At 41.0% G+C, this 25,451-nt stretch overlaps 2 protein-coding genes across 2 annotated transcripts in view; one reads left to right on the top strand and one right to left on the bottom strand.

Annotated features, from left to right (window-relative positions):
* Positions 1-8,559, bottom strand: part of lrrk2 (leucine-rich repeat kinase 2) — a gene marked incomplete at its 5' end in the record, with an annotated part of 46,696 nt that extends 38,137 nt beyond the window's left edge. Inside the window, 5 exons of the mRNA XM_083972864.1 lie at positions 1,431-1,565; positions 2,451-2,539; positions 4,676-4,785; positions 6,147-6,232; positions 8,424-8,559. Coding sequence (XP_083828990.1) covers positions 1,431-1,565; positions 2,451-2,539; positions 4,676-4,785; positions 6,147-6,232; positions 8,424-8,559 — 556 coding nt within the window. The remainder of the gene's footprint in view (positions 1-1,430; positions 1,566-2,450; positions 2,540-4,675; positions 4,786-6,146; positions 6,233-8,423) is intronic.
* Positions 8,560-12,416: 3,857 nt separating this feature from the next.
* On the top strand, positions 12,417-24,517 carry LOC310987049 (proton myo-inositol cotransporter-like). The gene is made up of 11 exons (XM_083973195.1): positions 12,417-12,449; positions 14,741-15,231; positions 16,785-16,944; positions 17,141-17,349; positions 17,485-17,593; positions 17,705-17,868; positions 18,700-18,814; positions 19,330-19,455; positions 20,093-20,211; positions 20,334-20,486; positions 21,964-24,517. The coding sequence occupies exons 2-11, from the start codon at positions 14,769-14,771 to the stop codon at positions 22,188-22,190; spliced, it is 1,845 nt and encodes a 614-aa protein (XP_083829321.1). The 5' UTR covers positions 12,417-12,449; positions 14,741-14,768; the 3' UTR covers positions 22,191-24,517.
* Positions 24,518-25,451: the final 934 nt, after the last annotated feature.

Here is a 25,451-nt window from a genome sequence, read left to right as displayed (position 1 = left end):
GCATTACTGAAAATGTCATATCTGTTTGTTTTATATGACTGTAATTCATGTTTCCCACTTAGGATGATAAAATGAATCTTTATCTGATATGAATCACACCTGCAGGCGGTGAAGGGAAGATATCACAGGCCTTTCCTTCCTGTTGTCATCACAACACTACACTCAGAAGACCACACACACACCATGTGCAATAATCCAGCTATTTTTGCTAAATCTAATTATATAAAATCTCAGTGTTTGATAGAGACATTCGCAGCTTTGTTTTTCTGTCCCGTCCACTTTACTGCTGTGACACTGCACATTCCCCCACTGTGGGACTAATAAAGGACAATCTTATAATAAAGAGCGAGCTTATCTTATCTCTTATCTCATGCTAAGGAGCCGCCCCCAGAACAAAGTGATAGCGAAGCTTTACTCTACATAATGAGCCTCACAGGACTCCCAGACTGTTAGGCTACCATATATAGTATATTTAGCAGAGTAAAGTCAGATGAGTAATGTGTGGATTCAATGATGTCACCTTCACTGAAATATATTACATAGCGTCATGTTCTGCTCTGATGATACACCTGTGGTTGAATACGCAGACAAAGTCTCTGCATGTTTGTTTGCTCTCTAGTTAAACACCGGCTGAACACACTGGCTACTGCCTACTGACCTTGTTTCTATATATTGGTATAACATTATCTGTTTATCTTGAACATATGGGGCTAAATTAAAGGGATAGTTCAACCTTTTGGCAAATTGGCCCATTGCCATAATCCCTATAGTCATACCAGTAGGTTCATTACCTTTAATTGTCAGTGCAAGCTCGTTTTAGAACGGCGGAGCAGAGCCGTGAGCTGCTCAGAGCTACGCTACGGAGGCTAATGGGATTTCTTGGTTTCCCTCATCAAACTCATCAAATACACAATCCAACAACTCCACAACGCTCTGGTGGACAAGTTGTGACCTGCACATTCACTACGCTATGAGATAATAACAGAACGATACGAGACAGAGTTGTTTTAGAGGGAAATTCATGCAAAACCGCTGATGCACGTTGCCTTCAGGGACAGTTTTTCAGCAAGCAGTCTCTGCATTTACCTCTGAAACAACTCTGTCTGGTAACGTTCTGTTATTATCTCATAGCGTGGTGAATGTGCAGGTCACAACTTGTCCACCAGAGCGTTTTGGAGTTGTTGGATTGTGTATTTGATGAGTTTGATGAGGGAAACCAAGAAATCCCATTAGCCTCCGTAGCGTAGCTCTGAGCAGCTCACGGCTCTGCTCCGCCGTTCTAAAAATAGCTTGCACCGACAATTAAAGGTAACGAACCTACTGCTATGAGGCATTATGACAATGGGCCAATTTGCCAAAATGTTGAACTATCCCTCTAAGTGTTATATCTTATTTTGATGATGAAAAGGTTTCAGTGTGTGTCTGCCCACCGCTCTCCAGCAGGAACTGCAGAGCTGCACAGCCTTGGAGCTGCACTTCTTCGCTGGCAGGAAACGTCTTCATGGCGTGCACCACCAGGCCGAACACATCCTCCTCCTCCTCCAGCACCAGCAGAGGAATCAAGTCTGCAATAAAAACAGCTTCAATAAAAAACACTTCTTCTACACGGCAATCGGTGATCAATTCCTCCCATCCAACAAATTTCAACATATGAGTCACAAATGAATCAATAATTTTTAAAGCACAATACATAACCAAACTATTTTGTCACCTATACTGTAGATTAACTATAATGTTATCTACATACTTTCACTTTCACAATTTGCCATGTGATAAGTCAGAAATATTTGGACCCAGCTGCAGATATGAGGTTACCTTTTTTTCAAGATTATGTAAATATTTTCCCGGCAGCATAACCACTGACTCTTTTACTAATCAAAACCGACAATATGACGCCATCCACTCTTCCGGCTTTCTCAGAATCATCAAATCGTTATGATGAATCGTGAAATATAGGTCATTACACATAAGATGGGGAATAAGCAGAACCAAAGGGGTTGATTAAGGAACAAAGATGGCATGTTGCTCTAGGAATTCACTATAAAAATCGGCTGAAGGAGGCTCTCAAAGGGGAAACCCCACACAGCAGATGCAATACATACTGCTAAATATACAGAATTACAGTCGGATAAACACATCTGGTCTGCAGCCTGTGGATGTTTTATACACAGTTTTTCTTTTCTTTAATTGCAATATCACTTTTGATCGTTCTAAAAAAATCACTCCAATGACGTCACTGCACTGTAACATACAGTAAACCTTTCTGTGAGCTTGTTATACAGATCAACTTTCCCCCCGTGAGACGTAGAATCTCCATTAAAAAGCACAAACTGTGGCCTGGGTCACGGGGAAGGGAAGCGAATCGACTCTCTGCTTTCTAGTGCGTAACGGCGTGCAGCCCGAATCATCGCCCCCGTGTGTTGTAACGTGTCCCCTGCGTAACCGCGTACCTGATGTGAGCAGCAGCGCCAGAGCGCGCAGTCCCACCATGGTGACCCTGCAGTCGGCCCGGTACTGAGACAGCACCCGGAGGATCTGCCTGGAAAACACAGAGGAAGAGGCAAAAAAACTAAAACCTGGGCTGTGGCCAAGACAGAAGGATTCATTCTACTGTCTCTTTCTGTGCAAAGGCCACTATTAACGCTTAAAGGGATAGTTCAACATTTTGGCAAATTGGCCCATTGCCATAATCTCTATTGTTTTAGGAGTAAGTTTGTTACCTTTATTTGTTGGTGCAAGCTGTTTTTAGAACGGCGGAGCAGAGCCGCGAGCTGCTCAGAGCTACACTACGGAGGCTAATGGGATTTCTTGGTTTCCCTCATCAAATACACAATCCAACAACTCCAAAACGCTCTGGTGGACAAGTTGTGACCTGCACATTCACCACGCTATGAGATAATAACAGAATGTTACCAGACAGAATTGTTTTAGAGGTAAATTCATGCAAAACCGCTGATGCGCGTTCCCGTCGGGGGCAGTTTTTCAGCAAGCAGTCTCTGCATTTACCTCTAAAACGACTCTGTCTCATAACATCCTGTTATTATCTCATAGCGTGGTGAATGTGCAGGTCACAACTTGTCCACCAGAGCGTTTTGGAGTTGTTGGATTGTGTATTTGATGACTTTGATTAGGGAAACCAAGATATCCCATGAGGCTCGGTAGTGTAGCTCTGAGCAGCTCGCGGCTCTGCTCCGCCGTTCTAAAAATAGCTTGCACCAACAATTAAAGGTAACGAACCTACTCCTAAGACTATAGGGATTATGGCCATGGGCCAATTTGCCAAAATGTTGAACTATCCCTTTAACCAAACATCCTAATTGTTTTGAACTATATTGTGATTTAGAGCCCTGTCGTTAGAGAAGTGTAAATCAAGAACTAGATAAAAGTGAGATGGCACTATAAAGGAACTGAAAGGGCCACTTGGAAATAAGATCAAAAGTAAAACTGACATTGCGTGACACCATAATATATGATGCAAAACTGGTTTCTTACAATACACAGGAAGTGAAAGCATAAAAGATAAAAAAAAAAAAAAACAACTAAAAATATTTATCTAGAACTTGGTCATCTGAGAGATAAAAATCTATTGACCAGAAGGGGGGAAAAAATGGCTCCAAGTCAACTGCATATCTGCATATCACCAGAGAGCGGGGGAAAAAGGCATGCACAGCTCATGTGGAAGTAATCTGAAAACCCATGCTACTAATGAACATATGAGTGCAACTTCAACATATTGATGTCCACTCCACATAAAGCTCTGGTGCATATTCAGAGAAATTTCATCCATAGAACATAAATGAACTAAAAAAAAGCAGATTTTTTTTGTAATGAAGAGAAAATCTTAACATCTCATAGCTTAGGGCAAAATGTACGACTGTGTATGAAGATACTGTGTGTGTCTTTGTCTGACAATGATGTACAGAGTTACATAAAGATGTGCTCACTGGACAAACTTCATGGCTTCTTCTGAGCATGAATCTTATGTAACCTGGACGACCACACTGCTGCGATTGTCATGTAATTCCATGACACATTGTGTGAGAAGAAAATATGAATTCATTAAAGGTCCTATATGCTATTAAGATCGATTCCCTTGTGATCTTCTTTGATAATGAAGCAGGAATAGGTTCTACATTAATCCTGTGAAACGAAGTATTAAAGCCTGAGTCCACACAGCTTTAGAGACTAAGCCTTGAAAAGAGTGGTCAGGTCATTCAACATTTACACGATTTATTTAGCATCATATTTTATTTTTTTTAACTTATTCCTTTATCTTTATCATTTTAGTTTTGTTGTTTATATCTATCTGTACACATGTATAGGTATGTGTATATGTGAATATATATCTTATGATTTATTGTTGTAACATTGACTTGTACCTTTCTATATTTTTCAGTAAAAATTAAAATAAAAAGTTGATCACAAAAACAAAAAAAAACATTTACAAGATTTCGTTTCCCTTGAGTGTTTTACCTGACGTCAGCCAATCAGATCAGAAGCTCAGAGCCTTCCTTTTCTGATTGGCTCACTGACATGTTGCTGCTTAAGCTCCAGAAAAAGGCATGAGGAGATGTAAAACTTCACTGAGATAGTTTTTGGTCTTTTAACCCTTTAACTATATCACCTTATTGATATCAAAACTTCAGATTAAAAAAAAGGTAGTTCAGTGACTTACTGGTGCACTGCCAGTACCTCCCACTCCTTGGCGGCCTGCAGCGGCTGAGTCAGCTGGTCCAGCGTAGCAGGGCATATTTCAATCAGCCGACACAGCAGCGACCAACCAACCTGTGGCAACAATCACATCATCACACACTCTCCTTCAAGGCTGGGTCCTGTCACCATGGATATAATTATTATATTCATCATCATACAACATAACCTGTGGTGAAATACTGTTTTATCGATTTATTTATTTATTCATATGGCCATATCCATTGGCGTGCACAGAAGGGCAAGGCCAAAAAGAAAAAAAAGGGCACAAACAGCGTGTCCTCGCCACAGAAGGCGGCACTTTTACACGCGTTTTGGCTCCCAAGAGGACACTTTTGCACGTGTTTTTCAACGACTGGGCGACGGCCTCCCCTTGCCTCCCCTCTGTGCACACCACTGGCCATATCTATCCATCTATTTTTATTCTTCTGGAAGTTTTTATGTTGTGTGAATGGCTGAAAAACTCATCTGTAGAAACTGAATTACCCTTTGAGGATAAATCAAGTTTTTTTGTATTTGTATCAGTATATAAATAAGTCATAACTTCCATAATAAATTAAGGAAAAAATGTTTATACATCAATAAAAATGCAAATCCTTCTCATTCTCATTCTCTATGCACTAATTTTATGAACTGATCTGTTGTCTTGTTGTTGAATGATGATGTTTATTGTGCAAACTGAATTTCCCTCGGGATAAATAAAGTATCTATCTATCTATCTATCTATCTATCTATCTATCTATCTATCTATCTATCTATCTATCTATCTATCTATCTATCTATCTATCTATCTATCTATCTATCTATCTATCTATCTAAAATCAGTCCATTGTGGAAGTGCAAGAGTTGAATCCTGATGATCTGAATGTGGAGAAAACTCAATAAAAATGTAGTACAGTTTGGACAAAGTCCCTCATTTGTGCACTTTACAAGACAAAGACAAGCGTGGGAACAGAGTTCAGTTCAGTTTTAACCTTGGAACGACTCTGTTATGACTGAACCTGTACACAAGTCTCACAGTTTGTGCCGTCTTGCCCTATGACACCTCTCTGTCTCTTTCTCCCTCTCTTTCTCTCTCTCTCTCTGGTCTGATAAGCTGAGCAGTCACGAGATGCCATAAACACGCTGGATCAGGCATGGGCCTGTCAGCTGTGAGCCACTGCATCTACACACAGAGCACAAACTGTCCGAGCAGGTGATGCTGTTGTTGTTGTTCACACTCACACGTCCCTGAGCCTGGATGAAGGTGGGAAACATCTGGAAAACTAACACGAGGTGCTACGTGGAGTTTTTTTTATCTCGGTTTAGCTGGATAAACTTGAAAACAGTCCATGTTGTTGTGAGAGAAAAACTCACTACAGACGCACAGGGAGAAAATAAAGTGCACAACTGTGAGGTCTCGTGTCTCTGACGACGTGTGGTACTGTATCACTCACCTGCTGGACTCCTCTGCTGCTGATGTAGGACGACAGCATCACCATGAGAGGGGCGTGGACGTCTTTGTCTTCGAACAGTTCAGCTGCTGCAACAAACAAAAAAACCACAACAACAACAACACCAACAACAACAGATGAGAAGACGTGATGTCACAGGTTCAGTTTGAACTCTTCACACTCGTTTCTATTTTTGCGAGACGCCTTGGAAAACAGTCTAGAAATAACAAGGAGCCATTATGAGGCCGCAAGTGTCGGTGTCTTTGTTGTTCCTCTGCAAAACACTGTGAAGGCTCAGAGAGGTGCTCCGTCAACACACTGACAAGTAGACAAAGAGATGAAATGATGTCTGTGCAGTCATAGAAGCTGCATTCAAATACAGATATATCACAATATAAGAAATACTCTATTGAAAGCAGGCCCACATGTTGATCTATCAAATACTGTCTCAATAAAACCAAACCATCACAATTGAGAAGATAAAGATATTAACCATTATCATAAAGGACAGATGGAAACAATAAATCTTGACTATTGACCTGGGTGTCAGAAATATTTTCTATTTTAGCTCAATTATGTTCCTGTAAGTTGACTAATCAATATATTAACTAATCATTCTCAGTCCTGCTTTCTCGACTCCAACTAAATAAAAAGGTATTTTCAGCAATAACGTGCACTTTAGTACAAAACATAGCCTAAACTTTGTTCTATAGGTTCAGGGTGCATCTAACCAGATGTTTTAAAGGTTACATTACCCAAACCAAACTACAGCAATGCATCATTTTCACTTTGAGTCATATCTTTATAGGTACATGACTGGCAACTACAGTTATGAGTTGAATGTTGAGCTCAGCTGTAAAAGCAAAAGTACAGACAGTATAAAACTGAAGACAAAATAAAGACAGTGGAAACCCCCCTAAGACATATTTAAACTCCTTTCTAATCTGTGGACCAGGAACCAAAACTGGCAACAACTAATTTCAGAGTGCTCTTACTGTACAGCTGCTCATCTATTCTGGATGCATCCTGCACTTACAGCGTAGTAATGTAACAAAGGACTGTACGTTTTTATCCTGTATCTTTTCAGCTCAACTCCAACACTGCAGACAAAGACTGAAGGTCTACTACTGTATCTGATACATCAAGACTCACAATAGTTTCCTTTCCTAGTGAATCTATACATGCTCACCCACTCATACACAATCAATTCACACTTATAGGCTACATACTCATGATTTTATTTTGATTCTTTTTGTTATACTAAGACAGTTGTATTGCTTTCCTTTTTTGTTGCTTTTGTTATTGAATTGTTCTTGAATCTTTGCATATTTTTGGACAGGTATGTTTGTATACTAAGATCCTATAGGGTTTTTAACCTCTCCCACAGACTTACTGTTCTTGTTTCATTTCTGTTTTTGTAATTGTCATTGATTTTTAATGGTGCAAATAAATAAATGTCACTACTTAAGTTGAAGTGAAGGGTCTGCCAACTTTTCCCTCTATGTCTGTACAACACAGGGCTCCACACTGCCCCAAAATGGGGGGTTTTGCCCCTAAAATTTGAGAAGTCAATTTTTCATCTACTTCCACATGTGCAACCAGTGCATTTGCTGTTTGTTTTGTTTTTTTAAACTCTGGTGAAATGTGGAAGGGGTCGACTCAAAGAATCTGGTACAGTAGTAGGTCAATACAGTGGCGTGCAAAAGTTTGGGTACCCCAGGTAAAAAAAAACAACAGCAAAGGTTTGCCCCCCCTGCATAGTTAGTAGCCTACCTAGTAGTAGCCCCACAGCATGTAGGCTAAATAGTAAATATCTTGTCTGATACCTTGGTCAAAGTTATCTGAGAGCTCAAGTCTCCTGGGTTTAACATTATTTTGCAGGATGCTGCTTTGTTTCCTGTTTTCACTCTAAAACTGTAGAAAACTAAAATAATACACCGATATTGCTTAAAATGTTTTGCGGAAGAGTGTTTCATGTTTAACTGTATGCCTTTTGGCGATCATTTAATGTTCCACTTGGTTAACTGTTCCCATTAACATTAACAGAATTTTTAACCAGAGGTGCCAAACCTATGCATGCCACTGTGTGTGTGATCATGAATGAACAGGAAATGTGAATATTTTCCTTGCAGGTCTTTTTACAGTATTTTACAGACTCCAAATTTTCTGATTGAGCTCCAAAACTTTTAAGTTAGAGGTCACTTCACTTTATGAGCAGCAGCAGCAGCATGAGGATGATGATGCACATGCATGCTGGAGGGAACAATGTGTTTTTCCTACCATGGTCTGTGTGCGCCAGGAAAAGCAGATCCTGGATGATCTGGATCAGGGTGCTGAGCTGTCTGTCCTCCTGCGGGGTCCTCAGCCTCACCAGCAGCCTCCTCAGCCTCTCCTCCAGCTCCTCCTTGTTAACCATGGTCTTTGAAATACTGTTTTCCAGTGGATGACTTGACCTGCATTTAGGTCAATCAGTGCTGTCCCTCCCAAGTTACCGACTAATGGCAGCAGCAGCAGCAGCAGCAGCAGCAACAAGAGCAGCAGCAGCGGTGGGGAAGATACAGTAAAGTGCTACTAAAACCACGAATCATTACATCACATAAGTAAAAGTTGTGTTACACAATATGACATAAGCTACAGCAAAGCTAAGTTGCAGTCACCCACTGATTGAGGAAGCTGTCAGTGTCGCGCAGTTTCGGTTCCGACATTGACATCACGGCTCCAGCGTAACGTAACTTTCTCCCAGCTCAGGGAAAAACATGCTGCTGCTCTTTGCTTTGTCGACTCATCGGACACTTTCTGTTGTTTTCTGTGGGGAAGTCCGGGTGGTTTCTTCCTGGCTGCCAGGCGTGGTGTTCCTCCTTCCCCCCGGCCTCGATGTCACATCACATCATATGACTCCGGTCAGAAAAACTTCCCGTTTGTTGAGGAGGAAGAAGCTGGAAATAGACAGCGTGCGGCGTGCGCGAGCGGCGGCGGTTAAGTGAAGCTCCACTACAAGCGACGACATCGCCGAATGCCGCTTCGCTCACATTGAAATTACATTGGGTCGCGCCGTTAGGTATCCCAGCATGCTTAGCGCGGCGAAGTTATCGCCTTCGCGGAGCGGCGCGGCCCAATGTAATCTCAATGTGAGCGACGCGGCATTCGGCGTTAACCGCCGCCGAGGGGAGCGACAAGGCTAGTGCAGTGATTTTTTTTTTTTTTTTTTTTTTTTTACTCTGATCAAATTGGCTCGGCTAACCGTTTGTGGTGGTCGAGTGGTAGACATGCTACCCGTGTTGTCCCACAGTCTGCCTGCACCCACCCTGCTGGTGTCTAATGTCTGTCAGCCGTGGACTTTGTGAGATTGACTGTGTTGTTGTTACCATAGATATAACAAGATGATTCACGCGACGCTGCTGCCCAATGACACGGCGTCGCCACACGGTCGCCATCTTGCGTCGGTCCGCTCGCTCCCTCGGAGTCTTGGGCACGTTACTTTTCAAAAGTAATTAGTTATAGGTACTAGTTACTTTCCCAAAAAAGTACCTGAGTTAGTAACTGAATTACATCATCATAAAAATAACTAGTTACCAGGAGAAATAACTATTGCGTTACTTTTTTTTAATAAAATGCTCAAATATGTCAAATAACGTACACTCAAACAGGTGTATGATCTTGTGACGGGACTTCTTGAGTTAATAACGGTAACGGCGTTATATACGGCAAACAGTAACTTTCCTTACAAAAAAAAGCACCTACATCATTATTTTATAACGCCGTTATTCCTTTTTACAGTCTATGCGTTATTCCCATGGTGCACTGCATCTACTAAAATAGCAAGAACTTGCTCAGCTTTTTGACTGATTTTCAAACAGGTATGGTTTGTTATGAATGTCAGAAATTCAGTCATGATACTGAAAGCTATATACTTAAAATTACAAATAATTTTAATAATAGCCTACTAAGTAATAGCTATACGGTCAAAATTTCACCGAGTTATGAGCATAGACTGTAAAAAGAAGGTTATGAGTAGTTTTTTAGTTGAGATGACTGGATCACCTAGCCAGGCTGGCGCCGCCTACTGGTTCCGGCGAATTTCAGAAATGTAATGAAATAAGCTGCTGATGCATCAGGCTATGGATCACCCGCCAGTGGACCGAAAAAAAAAAAAAGTTAGTGGACCGACACAAGATGGCCGCCTATGAGTTACGTCTGCGCGTCGTCCGATCCACCCTCTTTGTTGGCGGCACTGATTCGTGCCGTATTCCATTGAAAATGTCCGCACTTGCCGTCTTTGTTGCCGAATTGCCCCATTATTTTTTTTCATATAACTAGTTTTAATACATGTTACAACTCCTAAAGATGCATCGCTAAATTCGGCCATACACCTTCCTCTTACTTATTAGGCAATTACATCATATTTGTTTTTACGCTGCGCACCTGGCAACGTAACTACGGTAACTTTCACTTGGCGCATCATGACTGTACTGTACTGTATGCACAGTGTTTACAGTTTACAGAGCCTGTGGTTCAGCATCGCACTGCTTTGGTAAGGCTACACATGAGTCAGTGAATAGCAGCGTCACCGCCCAACATTTAAATTTAGCCAAATTCAACCTATGCAACTCCTCCCTCTAACAATCAATTTGTCAACTGATTGATCCCCTGGACAAGTTTTTCTTCCGCCCACGTGCAATCACAACCGTGCGCAACAATCTGACAACAACTCTGTATAAATAGGCCTATGGTAACTCACCCTATTCAAACCGACTGTAAATGGCATATTGTTCATTATTTAGGCTACAGCTTGTATTTTGAGTAGGCCTATTGTGGGATAATGTTATCTTTTTTTTGTGTAGGCCTATGCGCTGTGGCATAAAACATTATAAAATATTAAGATTCTGAATGTGAAGTTTTACAAATGAATAGGCTACAAGACAGTGTCTGCATCAACGGGTTTCTTTATAAAATGTCTCAAGCCTAAAATTGAATATGAATCAATTTGCTGCTGCTCGCCGCACCCATGTCACATGGGAATTATGCCCCTAGGCAAATAAAACTCAATTTCAGACGTTGTTAAGTCTTTATAGCCAGAGGTGAATGAGGAATATCCAAATAAAAGCTGTTATATGATAGCTGGCTCGTACACTATACTCAGACTATTAGCCTACTACTCAACAATGCAAATTGTCAAAGGTAAACACACCTGTCTGTCTGCTATACTATAGGGTCACTGGGAACACAGGTAAACTACACATTGTAAGACAAATGGGCGTGTCCTGTCCTGTCCTGCGGCAACTGGTGGTCATATGATCGAGGTCCATGAGACAAACTTCCCGTTCAAGGAGGACGCCAGCTGCAGCAGAGCTCCAGGAATAAGCGTTTCAAAGGTATAGTTTGAGTTATTTTGCACACATTATCAACTGTTTGGTTCAGTCGAGGCTCTTTAATAACAAGAATAACCTATACATGGCATGTGTCGTATTTCATGATCCAAACGACATGTTTTACCTGTGAGTCGCTCAGTTAAAAAAAAAAAGCTGTCGGCATTGTCAGATTGTATGGCATCACATTTTTATGACTGAATTGTGTTGTTTTGTCATTCCAGTTTAATTTTTCAACATCTAGTTGAATAACTGTAGCCTGCATTACAGCTCATTGATGAATTAGGAGTAGCTATAGCCTAAGCCTCTATTTAGCCTACCATTCACCACAGACAATTTCGTTCACCTCACATTGAAATGATGAGCTATTAGACTTAGAGTAGAGATAGCCTATTTTACTGATCCAAAGGGATCACAGGGGGGAGTTCAAAACTAACAGTTTCAATGTTCTTTCATTCAGTGACTTGTCATCTGTTTGTGGGTGAATTTGATTTGGGAAAAGTAAAAAATAAAATAAACAGCTATTAAATAAAAAAGATTGGGATGAGTAACTTGCAACATATGACGAATTAAAAAGACACAATGATTTTAGAAATTTCTCTTTTGCAGATGCAGAAGAACAGTGATTCAATAATTTGACAGATTTTGAACGGAGCTCGGTGCTGCGTTCAAGAGCAACAGTCAAGTGCCAGCGTGTTGTTATTAGACGCTCAAAACACATCCTACTTCTCTATGACGCTAATATTTTTAGTGTGTTTACGCATGTAAAGGAAATTATTAGAGATAGATGTTGATTTAAAGGTTGTTGGGGAACTTTTATTTATTTTCTTAATTTTTTTTTTTTTAATGGACTGACTGACTTGAACGCAGCGCGGCGATCAGGTGACGTTACGTAAACATGGCCGAACAGCGTGGTGGAAGCACAGCAGCAGAGTCGCTGGTAAACAAACGCGGTTTAAGCTCATTAAATTCACCGGTTGGGCGAGTTTTTCACCTGATGTGACACAAACCTGCGGCACAAACACTTCATTAACCACAGGGACTTAAAACGAGGCGTTGTCGTTGTCAGATATTAAGATAACTATGGCTGCTGGTTACAGACTTTCTGTTTTCGGGGTTCAGCGTTGAAAACAAAACACTCAGGTGGGAGTTTTTATTTGGGGATTATCGGGACATTATATTTTTTTATCTAAACATTTTCTCCCTTTGTTATGGATCCGCTTTAAATCAGTTGTTGTTCATGTGTTTTAATCATAGACTGTATGGTTTTAATGGCATTTTATTAATTACATGGCTGCAGACATCAGAGTCCCCTCCTGGTCAGCCCTACAAAGGCAAAGTGCAGTAGGCTATCTGTAAAAATGCCAAACTGAGAAAAACAGCTTTTTGTGTTTTTCATTGTCAGGTTTAAGCATCAAATTATGAATAACTACCAAGTCTATAATTGATTAGATAAAGGTGCACTGAATTAAATGTATTTTGTAGTTTGTCTTCCTGACCAATTTTGACAGTTTTATGGCAGATACTGCACTTTGGCTTGGTATTGGAGCAGCTACAGCGCAGCGTTGTGACCTCAACCATGGTTGATGAGAGCAGAAATGTTAAGCCGGTGCATATTCTCATTTGTCCAGGTCATAGTATTTCAAAGGAGGTTAAATCGAAAGCAACTGGACTTAGTTATTTAGTTATTAAATAACTAAGTCCAGTTGCTTTCGATTTAACCTCCTTTGAAACAGAAATGTTGTTGTTGTAGTGAAAATGGGCGGGCTCGTGAAGACGCGAATTTACACAAGGTCAAAACGAGCGATAAATCGCATTTCTCGCGTATCTCGCGTTTGGTCGCGCGTATAAACTCGAGCGAAAAAAAAGCGTTCCTCGTGAAAGCGAGGCTGATGAAACACGATGAAAAGGACGAAGACGCGAAGGTCCCGTCGCCATAAAAGAATCGGGTGTATTGCGTCGCAAAAAAAAAAAGGCGCGTCTACCGCGTCTCGCGCCTAATCGCGTCTTTGCGTCACGGCCTTTTGCACCGCGGACGTAATGAATAAACGGTGACGGTGTGAACGGACAACATAGAACAGGACCAGACGTGGTGTTGTTTCCTCTTTTCACCGACAGCTCCACTCTCCCTCATTTACACTAACTACTGTTATTGTTGAGGCCAGATCATTGTGGGATTTGTAGTTTTTGACCAATCGCAGGTTGTGCTCTTTCTTTTTGTGATTTTCCCGGTTCACTTCACACATGTTTTTTTTTTTTTAGGGGCAAATGCGAGTGAAATGCTCGCCCATGGTGGGCATAAGAAAATGTAAGACCCATCTAAAATTATTTAAGACTTGAACACAATAATTCAACAAATTTAAGACATTTTAAGACCTAAAATTTAGATTTTCACATTTTAGACTTTTTAAGACCCCGCGCGCATACCCTGTTATTTCATATAAAAGTTTAAGTGCATACATATTTTATGATGCTGTGTATTATATATTTAAGACCATCTTAGAATTTTCTAATAAATGTAATACTTTTTAAGGCCTTAATTTTAGATACATGAATTTAAGACTTTTTAAGGATCCGCGGATACCCTGAGAAGTTGTGCGCTCGCAGCAGGACAGATAATCAGATGGATAATCGGTAAAGTTAATAATTTCACTTAATGTGGCCATGAATAAATTAATTTCGATGTTTCGCCTGTTATTAAACGCAAATCTTGAATAGGTCTCCGCTGTTTTCACATTTAAAAAGGTCTTTGTTGTCTTTGTACAGAGACAATATGAGATTTGCTTGTAGCCACAGCACTTAAAAAACCCACTGTAACCTATTTTCATAGGCAGCCTCGCTTTCAATAAAACACACACTCGCATTCCATAATTGCGATCAGTGAAATATATGAAAACAATAAAATACAATTTAAAAATGAGAGAAAAAAAATCAAAATTCTTCGACATATTTAAACTTAAAAAAAAGAAAGAAAAAGTAACGCAATAGTTACTTTCCCTGGTAACTAGTTACTATTATAGTGAAGTAGTGGAGTTACTAACTCAGTTAAAAAATATGAGAATATGCCACACTTTTGATTGGTCAAAAAAAAAATTTTGAAAAAAATGAAAAAATGCAGATACTGCACTTTGCCTTTGTAGGGCAGTGGTGTCAACTAATCTAAATAATGAAGGAGTGAGAATAAGAAGCTACTGCTGTTGTTAAAATAATAACTGCTTCCCTTATGTCCAGTTGCCACGATGAATTCAGCCTGAAGCACATGAACGGCCGTATGAGCAGCAGCCGGAGGCAGAGGTCGGTGGACGATGGAGAGCGGAGTCTCATCGGAGGAGGAGGCGGAGGAGGAGGGGGGGACCGGAACCCTCTTCCCCTGCTGGAGGACCAGGACACCTCCACACCGGGGTTCGTGTACGTGCTGGCCTTCTTCTCCGCCCTGGGAGGGTTTCTCTTCGGGTACGACACCGGGGTGGTGTCCGGGGCCATGCTGCTCCTGAAGAAGGAGATGAACCTGAGCGCCCTGTGGCAGGAGCTGCTGGTGTCCAGCACCGTGGGGGCCGCGGCGCTGTCGGCCCTCGGCGGCGGCTGCCTGAACGGGAGGCTGGGCCGCCGGGTGGCCATCCTCGTGTCCAGCTTCATCTTCAGCGTTGGCGGCATCATCCTGAGTGTCGCCCCGGACAAGGTGGTCCTCCTCGTGGGCAGGATCACAGTTGGCCTGGGCATAGGTGGGTTGGAAATCATCACACTCATCTTTATCATAATAATAACAACTTTATTTGTATAGCAACTTTAAAAACACAAGTTTACAAAGTGCTTGACTAAAGCAACAAGTCACATATAGTCACAAGCCATAGGAGATGGGCTGTCCAAGCATTACAGCAACACAAGACCCCAACAACAAATTGAGACCAGAAGGACTCAAATTAAAATGCAGGATGCAGTTAATTAGATAAAATAAATAAAAGGAGGGGAATACATGATAAAAGGAGATAAGATGAGTTATGAACAGATGGGATAAATGAGTTAAATCAGAAGAAGGCGTAAAAGTAAAACTAAAACGAGTGTCTGAGTAAAACTGTGAGATAAAATGAGGCAATAATATTACATTGCCTCATATTAACATATTGTTTGTCTTTATTTATACAGGTAAAGTGACATGTTTATCAGCATTGCTTTATTTCATACTGATACAGATCATTAATTAATAGCTCCTCCTCCTCAAGACCACCTGGTGCTGCCATTAGAGTCCTAGAGGTTTGATATCAGCTGTTTGTCACATGCAGAAGCTTGTTTACCTCCTCTTTGATCAAATATTTCAAACTCTACACTGTTTATCAGTCACATTGATACGTTTGGCTTATTTTCATAAATGGAAAAATATTGTAAAACATGTTAGAAATTCCCAATATTTCATTGTTTTGGGCTCATGCGTAACAACGAGGAGGTCTGATTCTCAGCCCTCAGATCACCACCACCTGTTCACTTCCTTACAGGTTGATCTAGTGAAGAAGTCGAACCACAAGCAACAAGCTGCGTCTGTCAAATGAGCAGATCTCCACCTCCTGTTGTTCTAACCTATCTGTACATTGTTGGTGGAAACATACTGAGCGGCTTCACCTCGTCTCACCTGCCTATCCAGTTCTGTTGGGAGGTTGTTTGCTTGAATGCCTCATAGGAAAATGAATGATAGAGAGCCTAAGCGGAAGAGAAGCTCGATTCGGAAAAAATCTCCATGTAAGTGAACGGGAGTGAAAATTTTATTTTGTGATCTGATTGAATTGTGTCGTGAGAAGAAAAAAAAAGACCTTAACTTATTTAAAACATTGCGTTTCATGCTAAAAAATCAGCAGTTTGTCGTAAAAGAGCAACAGAAGAATGTATTTTGTGTGAAGACTGCTCTACGGACTACAGTAACAGTGGAGTAGCTGACATGTGGCGTGTGACGTCACCTACGCCACCTGATTTTCAGAATTTTATTTTATAATAGTTTTACAACAAACTGCTGATGTCTTGGCATGAAATGCTATGTTTTAAAGGTAGAGGTCATATATTTTTCTCATGGCACAATTCAATCGGATCACGAAATAAGATTTTGACTCCTGTTCATTTACACGGAGATTTTTCCCGAATTGCGGTCCCATGGCAACGTTACTTCCTGCTTCTGCTTAGGCTCTCTATTATGTTCCAGAGTCAAATGCGTTGTATTCCCTTGGCCTGAATCTGGATGTGTGAAGTGTGTGGGAGATCTTGTTTACACCCTGTCTCCTCTTCCCCTCAGGCCTCGCCTCCATGACAGTTCCTGTGTACATCGCTGAAGTTTCCCCGACTCACATGCGAGGTCAGCTGGTCACCGTCAACTCCCTCTTCATCACCGGTGGTCAGTTCATCGCCAGCGTGGTGGACGGAGCTTTCAGCTACCTGAGCCACGACGGCTGGAGGTACAATATCTGTTCGACCTTTTATTTGTCCTCCCTGCTTCATCATCAGACGTTTTTTAACATTGTAAAGCACTTTGTGTTGCATTTTTATATGTATGAAAGGTGCTGTATAAATAAATAAAGTTTGAAGTTTGAAAGTTTGAAGTCTATTTTCTCCCAATCACGCTTCCCCTTCCTCTTCCTCCTCTTCCTGCAGGTACATGTTGGGTCTGTCCATCGTCCCGGCTCTGCTGCAGTTCGTCGGCTTCCTCTTCCTCCCCGAAAGCCCTCGCTGGCTTCTCCAGAAAGGGCGGAGTGAGGAGGCTCGCAGCGTCCTGGCCCGGATCAGAGGAGAGCGGAGCGTCGACGAGGAGTACGACACCATCAGAGCCAGCATCGAGGAGGAGGAGAAAGAGGCGGGTGGAGGTGACACATCTCTGAAAATTAGGATGAGAAAGGAAAAAAAGAAGAAGAGAAAACTTGGAGCTGAAGATTAGACAGAAGTTTTACGACACAAGTTGTTATTGATTTTTGTCTTTTTCTTTAAATGTGTTTTTGTAGGGGGTCCCATTATTCTGCGGATCCTCAGCCACGGGCCGACTCGCAGGGCCCTCATCGTCGGCTGCGGCCTCCAGATGTTTCAGCAGCTGTCTGGGATAAACACCGTCATGTAGGTCATCTATTCATCCTGTGTAACTGGAAGAACTGGTCGAGGCTGAGCTATAGTGGGGGAGGTAACGGGACTGTAAACTGTCAACTGATCCGTGATCTGTCTTCTCAGGTACTACAGTGCGACCATCCTGCAGATGGCCGGGGTGCGGGACGACAAACAGGCGATCTGGTTGTCTGCTGCGACCTCCGCCACCAACTTTGTGTTCACGATGGTCGGAGTGTGGCTGGTGGAGAGAGTGGGCCGCAGGAAGCTGACGCTGGGCAGTCTGCTAGGTGTGGGACCTAGATTCAGAGCAATGAGAGGATTGTGTATTTATCAAATTCACAAATTGTGATTTATATTCTCCTTCTTTCTCAATAAATAGTTAAAGGTATAGTTCACCCAAAACTAGCTGGGAGAAGTTTCAGAGTCATCCGTGGCTTCTCTGAGTTACAGGGGGTCTCGGCGTAGCAGTGCATGTCCATATAACGGTTGCAAATGGATACCAATTGTCTTAGTAACAAAAAGACACACCAAAAACATCCAAATACCTCCATGCTGCTCGTATGTAATGTCCGTCTTGTATTGAAGCCCCGAAATGCGAAATTGTTTTGTAGCGGAAGCTCCTCTTCCCAGTTCGTCAAATTTGGACGAACCGGGAAGAGAAGCTTCCGCTACAAACAAGCTTGAAATATAGACTTATTTAATTTTTTTCGGGACAATTTCGCATTTCGGGGCTTCAATACAAGACGGACATTACATACGAGCAGCATGGAGGTATTTGGATGTGAACAAGACAATTGGTATCCATTTGCAACCGTTATATGGACATGCACTGCTATGCCGAGACCCCCTGTAACTCAGAGAAGCCCCGGATAACTCTGAAACTTCTCCCAGCCCTTAGTCGACATGAGGGTGAGTAGATAATGAGTGAAATTTCAATTTATCCCTTTAATTTAAACCAATTTGCTATTTTATTGTGATAGTATAGTTGTTATATTGCATTGGATTGATGTTATTCAGAAGTGCATAAAATAGAAGATGTACAAATACAGTATATTTTAGTTATCAGGGTCTTTATTTATTCACAGTTAATATGAGTGTGGTTATTTCCTCTAATGCAGGTACTTGTCTGAGTCTGGCTTTGTTGGCAGTTGGGTTCTTGCTCTCTGCCCTGAACTCTCCATCCGTCACCCTCCACCCGATCGACGGCCTGAACTCCACCTGCAATCAATACAGGTAAGATTATACAGTATCACTCTGCAGTCGATTCACTCCATTAATTAACATGTAGGTAGCAATCGTGTTGGAAATGTAGAGAAGATGGGTCATGCTGTGTTTTAAATGTGGGACATGGTACACTTTTTCTCCTCATTAAAATTTTAGAGCTGAATAAAAAACAACAGGTAGTCTAGGAAACTGCAAATACGCAAAAAGGCTTCATCATCAGGGATCTTTATGAAGAAATGAATGTCTTTACCATCATAAACTGAAAATATACAAACACTGAAAGAATATTTGAATCAATTATTTTTCTTTTCTGACCTTTTCTGAATCCCCAATGCAAGTGTCCTAAAGAATATTTCCATTTAATTTCCATTAGGTAAATATGAGAATATCCATTTCCAGCCAATCATATGATCAAACCACTCAAACGGTTCTTAGCGTCTTATTCTCCAGTGAACTCCTGGTTGTTGTGTAAGTCTTCATGTTTCACCATGAGCGCTCTCTCTCTCTCTCTCTCTCTCCTCCAGCTCCTGTGAGTTCTGCATGTTGGATCCGAACTGTGGATACTGTTACCGCGACAACGGGATCGAAGTGTACAACTCCTCCTGCGTTCCCGTCAATCAGGAGGCCACAGACCACGCAGCGTGGGGAAGGTGAGATGGTTGTTGTGTGTCTGTCGCACTGGGACATGATGAAGCTGACACGGGACGAACTTTACACCCCATGCATGAAATAAAATGGTGTCAACAACAGCAGCACCAGTTCGAAGCCGTGATGAGCAGATTTCACTTTCAGCATCTGTATTAAAGCTGAAGTTAAAGGGATACTTCACCCAAAATCGATAATTCACCAAGGAGCAACATCCTCGTTTTAATTCGAAAAGAGGTTTTTATAAAATACAGCAGATAGAGCTTCTTGCAAACCAGATTTTTATACTGGATAATTAAGACTCACTTGAAAGATAAATTATTTTTTTATTTATTCATTTTTCCATTCTTTTCTTCCTCACTAAAGTTATATATTTATTGTATGTGTAACACATAATTTATTGCTTTCATGCTTGTTTAGCTTTTGCTGTGTTTTCTTTGTGTTATGTTTTTGTTTTGTTTTCCTCTTCTCACTTTTACTTTATATTAACTGAAAAATGTACTGGTTATTATGATTAATTTTATCGTGTTTTATTATTTTTGACTCTGGTTGTAAAAAAATTTTAATAAAATAAAATAAAAAGACTCACCTGAAAGAGTGTGTTTCATTATCTTGCCTTTTCGTCTTTCATTTTAAATCCAGATGTTCCAACCAGACAGAGGCAGCTGGCAGTCCAATCTGGGCCTACAACTACTGTCCCACGTCCTACTCCTGGCTCGTCCTGGTCGGCCTCATCCTCTACCTCGCATTCTTCGCTCCAGGTGTGTATTTGACTAACTTTTAAGAAAAGCAAATACTGAACATAATGTTGGTTTGTCTGTAAAAATACTGTCTTTAATGTATATTAACTCTGCATCCTCCTGTGTGTATGTGTGTGTGTTAGGAATGGGACCGATGCCTTGGACGGTGAACTCTGAGATCTACCCCCTGTGGGCCCGCAGCACCGGGAACGCCTGCTCAGCCGGGGTCAACTGGATCTTCAACGTCCTGGTGTCTCTCACCTTCCTGCACATCGCTGAGTTTCTGACCTACTATGGTAAGACTAGTCAGGAGGATCAGAGTCTGTACTTACATGTGAGGTGAGATCGTCTTAATTAGAAGAGCTTGGTTCAAGGATGAAGCAATGCTCTGCTGCTGTGCCATTTCAAACTCAACTTTAAGTCACTCTGAGCTTAAATCCTTTGTGATAAGTGTTCAGATGAGTATCCAGAGTTTCCTGTTTATTTAACTCACTTTCTTCTATTATTGTTATGTAATTAATCTTTTAAGAGTCTGTTGCCAGTGAAAGCATCTCCCTCGCTTGTGCTTTACCCTGATCCTTAAAGTTTATCTTTATTCTTTTTTATATAACCAGGTGTGGTCACTGTAAACACCGTCTTTATTTATAGCAACAGAGAAGTGGTGGGGAAAATACCACAGCTGCAGAATATTAAACTGAAATTGCCGCTTCACACAAGCTATAGACGACAAAATCTGAGAAACAGTGAACGTTTGTCCATCAGCTACATGAATCCTCACTTTATCCCACTGATTTGAAGCATGAGCAGGTCAAAAACAAGCCCAGACTCTAAGAGCTAAATTTAATAATAAGCTATAAACAACCTCAAATGTCCTAGTGTTTAGCAGTTGCTGTGGTAAACAAGCCTCGGAGGGTGCTGCTGCTGCCACTTCTGTTTCATGCTCATTTATGAGTTAACTTTGTGAAATGCAAAAGGCCCCGCTCTGCAATTTCATTTCTCAGGTCTAGAGAGCACAACGAAATCTATTTAAAACGTAATGTATATCAAGCACAGTGGCCCCAGAAATGATTCGCACACTTGAAAAATGTCAAAACAAACAAATGTCAAATATTATATATTGATAATACTTGATTTTCATTGGTGTCTTAAGTGTTTCAGCTGCGTTTAACTAAACACTTCAAATGTGGAAACACTTTTTGTCATATTATGGATAAGATAAAATAAGATAAGAGGTAGTATGTATATTATATCCGACGCACACAGGAGATTGTATCCATGTGTGGCATTCATGCAATTGTGTCTATTAGTTCTTTGTCAGTTTCAACAGTTTTTTTTAAAGATCCCATATTATACTCTTTTTACTCAATTTCACTGAGCTGTCAGACATCCAACTTGTATTCGAAATGTATTGCCTCAAACTGATCCGTGGTCCTGAATGTCGGCTGTCTAAAAGTCGCTCAAATGAGCTCTACTGAGAACAAGCTGTTTCTGTGCCTGCACCTTTAAGTAACATGGTTACTGTACACGGCAAAGATTATTACCACTTTATGACTTAAAATTGGTCGGTATTTCATCAATTTAGCTCAGGAGTTTCTTGCTGTGCACTGCCGCCATAGAAATAGACGTGATAGGCGTTTTATCACGCTGAGGGGCCGGCCTCACTCCTGTCGTGACATCAACACAGGAGCTGAGTCTGAACAGCCTGTATGAGCACCGTCGGTGAAATTTACTGTATATATTTCAGTGAATATGAACACATGACTCTTCCTCCAGGGGCGTTCTTCCTGTACACGGGCCTGGTGGTGCTGGGCCTCCTCTTCGTGCAGGGCTGCCTCCCGGAGACCCAGGGCCTGCAGCTGGAGGACATCGAGAGCTTGTTCACGGGTCCGCTCTGCTCCTGTGGAGTCTCCTCGCCCCACGGCCACCGTCACATCCACTACATCCGGGTAAAAGGCAGCAACCGCCTCCTCTCTGACAGCGACGCCTCAGATGTAGAGTAGACCGGGGACGGTTTATTTTCTTCCTTTGGGGTGTTCCCTGTCTTGCTGATGTGGGGAGGAAAGGTAAACGTGTCGCTCTGTGGTGGCTCCAGTCAACCAAGTATTTAAGAAAAAAAAAAACTGGCACTTAACGTTGCTCTAGTGACTCTTTTGTAAGTCACGTCCGTCCGTGTCTCATCGTCGTTCTCTCTGCCATCTAACGAGATGAAACTGTAGCAAGGATCTCCATTACTGCCCTTCCCTTCATCTGAATGAGTTTCACAGCATCTGAGATAATGAAAATCCCAGCAACGTTACAGTTCAGTCCAGACCACAAGTATTTGGAAAGCTACACATCTTTTTTTTTTTTTGTTCTTCAGTCTCTCTGAGCTTCAGCACATCAAACCCGTGGAAAGGGCCTGGACTCAGTGTCCTTCATATTCAGCCAAATCCATCAAAGTCACTGGACGATGTTACAGTATTTAAATCCTCAGCCACATCAGTCCAGGTTAGCTGTCACCACGGAGACGCTGATGCCAACTTCTGGCATTCACTGGCTTTTTCTTCTCCTCCTTCTTTCCACAAAATATGAAATATGATGATTTTGTTGGACATGATGTGAAAAGGGCCTGAGCCTCTCACAGAATTACTGCTACGCTGACATACAGCTTTTGAAATTAAAACTTAAATTTGTTTTATTTTTTTTGTGCTGAATCACAGAAGATGGAAAAACAAAAGATTTTCTCAACTGTACGAAACAATTGCATTATTTTTAAATGAAGATTACTACTGTATCTCAGCAAACAGATCCGTCTATATTTGGGGGAATGATTTAAGTTTTTTTCAGTGAGTTCAGAAACTGAGTGACCTGGTTGCTGACTCACCATTTCCTCAGCCACTTCCACAAAGTCAAGACAATTTAATTTCCAGATGAGGAATTCTTTGCATGTTTTCAATCAGACCGTCCGTCCTCTGTCGGCGCTCAGACTACAAAACTGACAGAACAACAGGGATGTGTTTGTGTCCTGGCCTCTTAGTTAAAAATTAACTGATTAACATTATGGATCATTCATTGCTGCCTTATTGGGACATAATTTGTGTATCTGATCTTTCTTCTAACTCTTTCCAAGCACATTCCTGTTGAAGTCAATGTTACTGATTTTTAAAAAATCTGTGCTTTTAACCCACTAAATCAGCTGAATGTGGGTTGCTGCTATTGTGTACACAGTGGGAGTGGGTGTGAGTGCACTTTAAAAACCAAGAAGGTGTCTTATTTTTTTTTTAAGATTTTTGTTTTATTTTATGGATTTTTTTGTCAGATTGTGAGAATGAGTTGCTTAAAATCTATTTTCTAGTCATGTTCTGAATTGAGCTCAGCACAACATGACTCAGTGGGATCAGACAGCGCCATAGCCTATATAACTGTAAGTACTGCATCGAGCCTACTGAAAGCTTTCCTGCTATTCTACAACAGTGTTAAATAATAAATTTTAACGTTCAATCTCATGTCTTTGTTTCCACAGCTCAGATAATCATGACCACAGGTAGCCCACAGCGACATAATGCAGTGCTCACACTTTGATATCACGTCCATTAAGTTGCCCTGCTAGCATCTACAAAACTGTACAGGATTCTCATTAAATGTCTTTTTGATGCAGTGTTGTTTTTAATGATAGTGCAAGTTATTCAATCTCAAATGTTTACTTTATGGCCAATCTATGATTTATTTTTCACTCATATAGGATACCTATGAACATCTGGAGTGTCAAAACCCATCGATTTGGCATGCATGAAAACAATAGATGCTCAGTAATATAAATATTTAATAATATAATTTAATAATATTTCATATATAAAATATTTTGTGGTGACCAATCCATAATTCTATCTAACATTATATACTGTATATACACATACATTGTGGTGATATCTATGACCCTGTCACTATTCATGTGAGTTATATTTACCAGCATCTGTAAATTTCTATTTCTATTAGAAAATATCCTGTATAAATGTCAGGACAGGTATCAAAAATACTGGCACTGACTGCCATGATGCACAAAAGACTCAATTTACTCTCAGGTGAAAAGAATCGTTAACAACATTCAAAAAAGGGATGTTTGTAAGTAACCCACAGTTTCAGGTTAAAGGATGTTTTTTAGGCTGACCACCAGCGTGTCCATTTTGCTACCGTGTCATTCACATGTTATGCACCATGATCATCATGCTGTATATGAAATAACATTCCATGTCTCTTTGATCACAATCTTTCCTTTAATATTATCTTTTGGAAATAAAGATACAGTAATGAAACAATCTGTAAAGTCAGTTTATGTTTGTATGTTATTGAGTGGTTACGTTCAGAAAAAAAAAAATCAACATAATAAATAATCAAAGAATTACCAAGGATTTTTGATTTATTAATGTGCAGATTTTTATTTTATTTTTCACATTTTGTTAAATGTATATATTATGTCTGGAAATTATATTCTGTTGTTGTAGATCACGACAGATGTTTTGCGGTACAGTAAACGGCAACCGCAACAAATTCAGGACAGTACTGTGCTTCCCTGGGAACGAGGTAGCAGACAGTTGCTCTTCTCAACCAGAGTAAAAGTAACACGAATCCTACATAGTGGGGCTTTAATATTTTGGCACATCAGCACCACATTGTCAACAGTATCAGGACTTTGAAAAGAATATCATACAATGACTTTTTTAAAGTAATGTTATTACTTTATTCTCAAAGTCTGTGGAAAAAAAGTCCCAATGTGGTCCTAATACTCCGTCGTAGTTTTAAAGGGATAGTTCAACATTTTGGCAAATTGGCCCATTGCCATAATCGCTATAGTCATAGCAGTAGGTTTGTTACCTTTTATTGTCGGTGCAAGCTGTTTTTAGAACGGCGGAGCAGAGCCGCGAGCTGCTCAGAGCTACGCTACGGAGGCTCATGGGATTTATTGGTTTCCCTCATCAAACTCATCAAATACACAATCCAACAACTCCAAAACGCTCTGGTGGACAAGTTGTGACCTGCACATTCACCACGCTGTGAGAAAATAACAGAACGTTACGAAACTGAGTCGTTTTAGAGGTAAATTCATGCAAAACCGCTGATGCACATTGCCTACAGGGACAGTTTTTCATCAAGCAGTCTCTGCATTTACCTCGAAAACAACTCTGTCTCATAACGTTACGTTATCTCATAGCGTGGTGAATGTGCAGGTCACAACTTGTCCACCAGAGCATTTTGGAGTTGTTGGATTGTGTACTTGATGAGTC

This window comes from Trachurus trachurus (genome assembly GCF_905171665.1).
Source record: "Trachurus trachurus genome assembly, chromosome: 6".
NCBI classification, from domain to species: Eukaryota; Metazoa; Chordata; class Actinopteri; order Carangiformes; family Carangidae; genus Trachurus; species Trachurus trachurus.
This window is presented reverse-complemented; position numbering and strand designations above follow the sequence as displayed.

What these genes read in the sequence shown, in the direction of transcription:
- LOC310987049 (XM_083973195.1), top strand. Translation starts at nt 14,769, where the DNA reads ATGAACGGCCGTATGAGCAGCAGCCGGAGGCAGAGGTCGGTGGACGAT. An exon ending in CACAGTTGGCCTGGGCATAG is followed by an intron (nt 15,232 to 16,784) that starts GTGGGTTGGAAA and finishes TCTTCCCCTCAG; the next exon opens with GCCTCGCCTCCATGACAGTT. An exon ending in TGAGTTTCTGACCTACTATG is followed by an intron (nt 20,487 to 21,963) that starts GTAAGACTAGTC and finishes CTCTTCCTCCAG; the next exon opens with GGGCGTTCTTCCTGTACACG.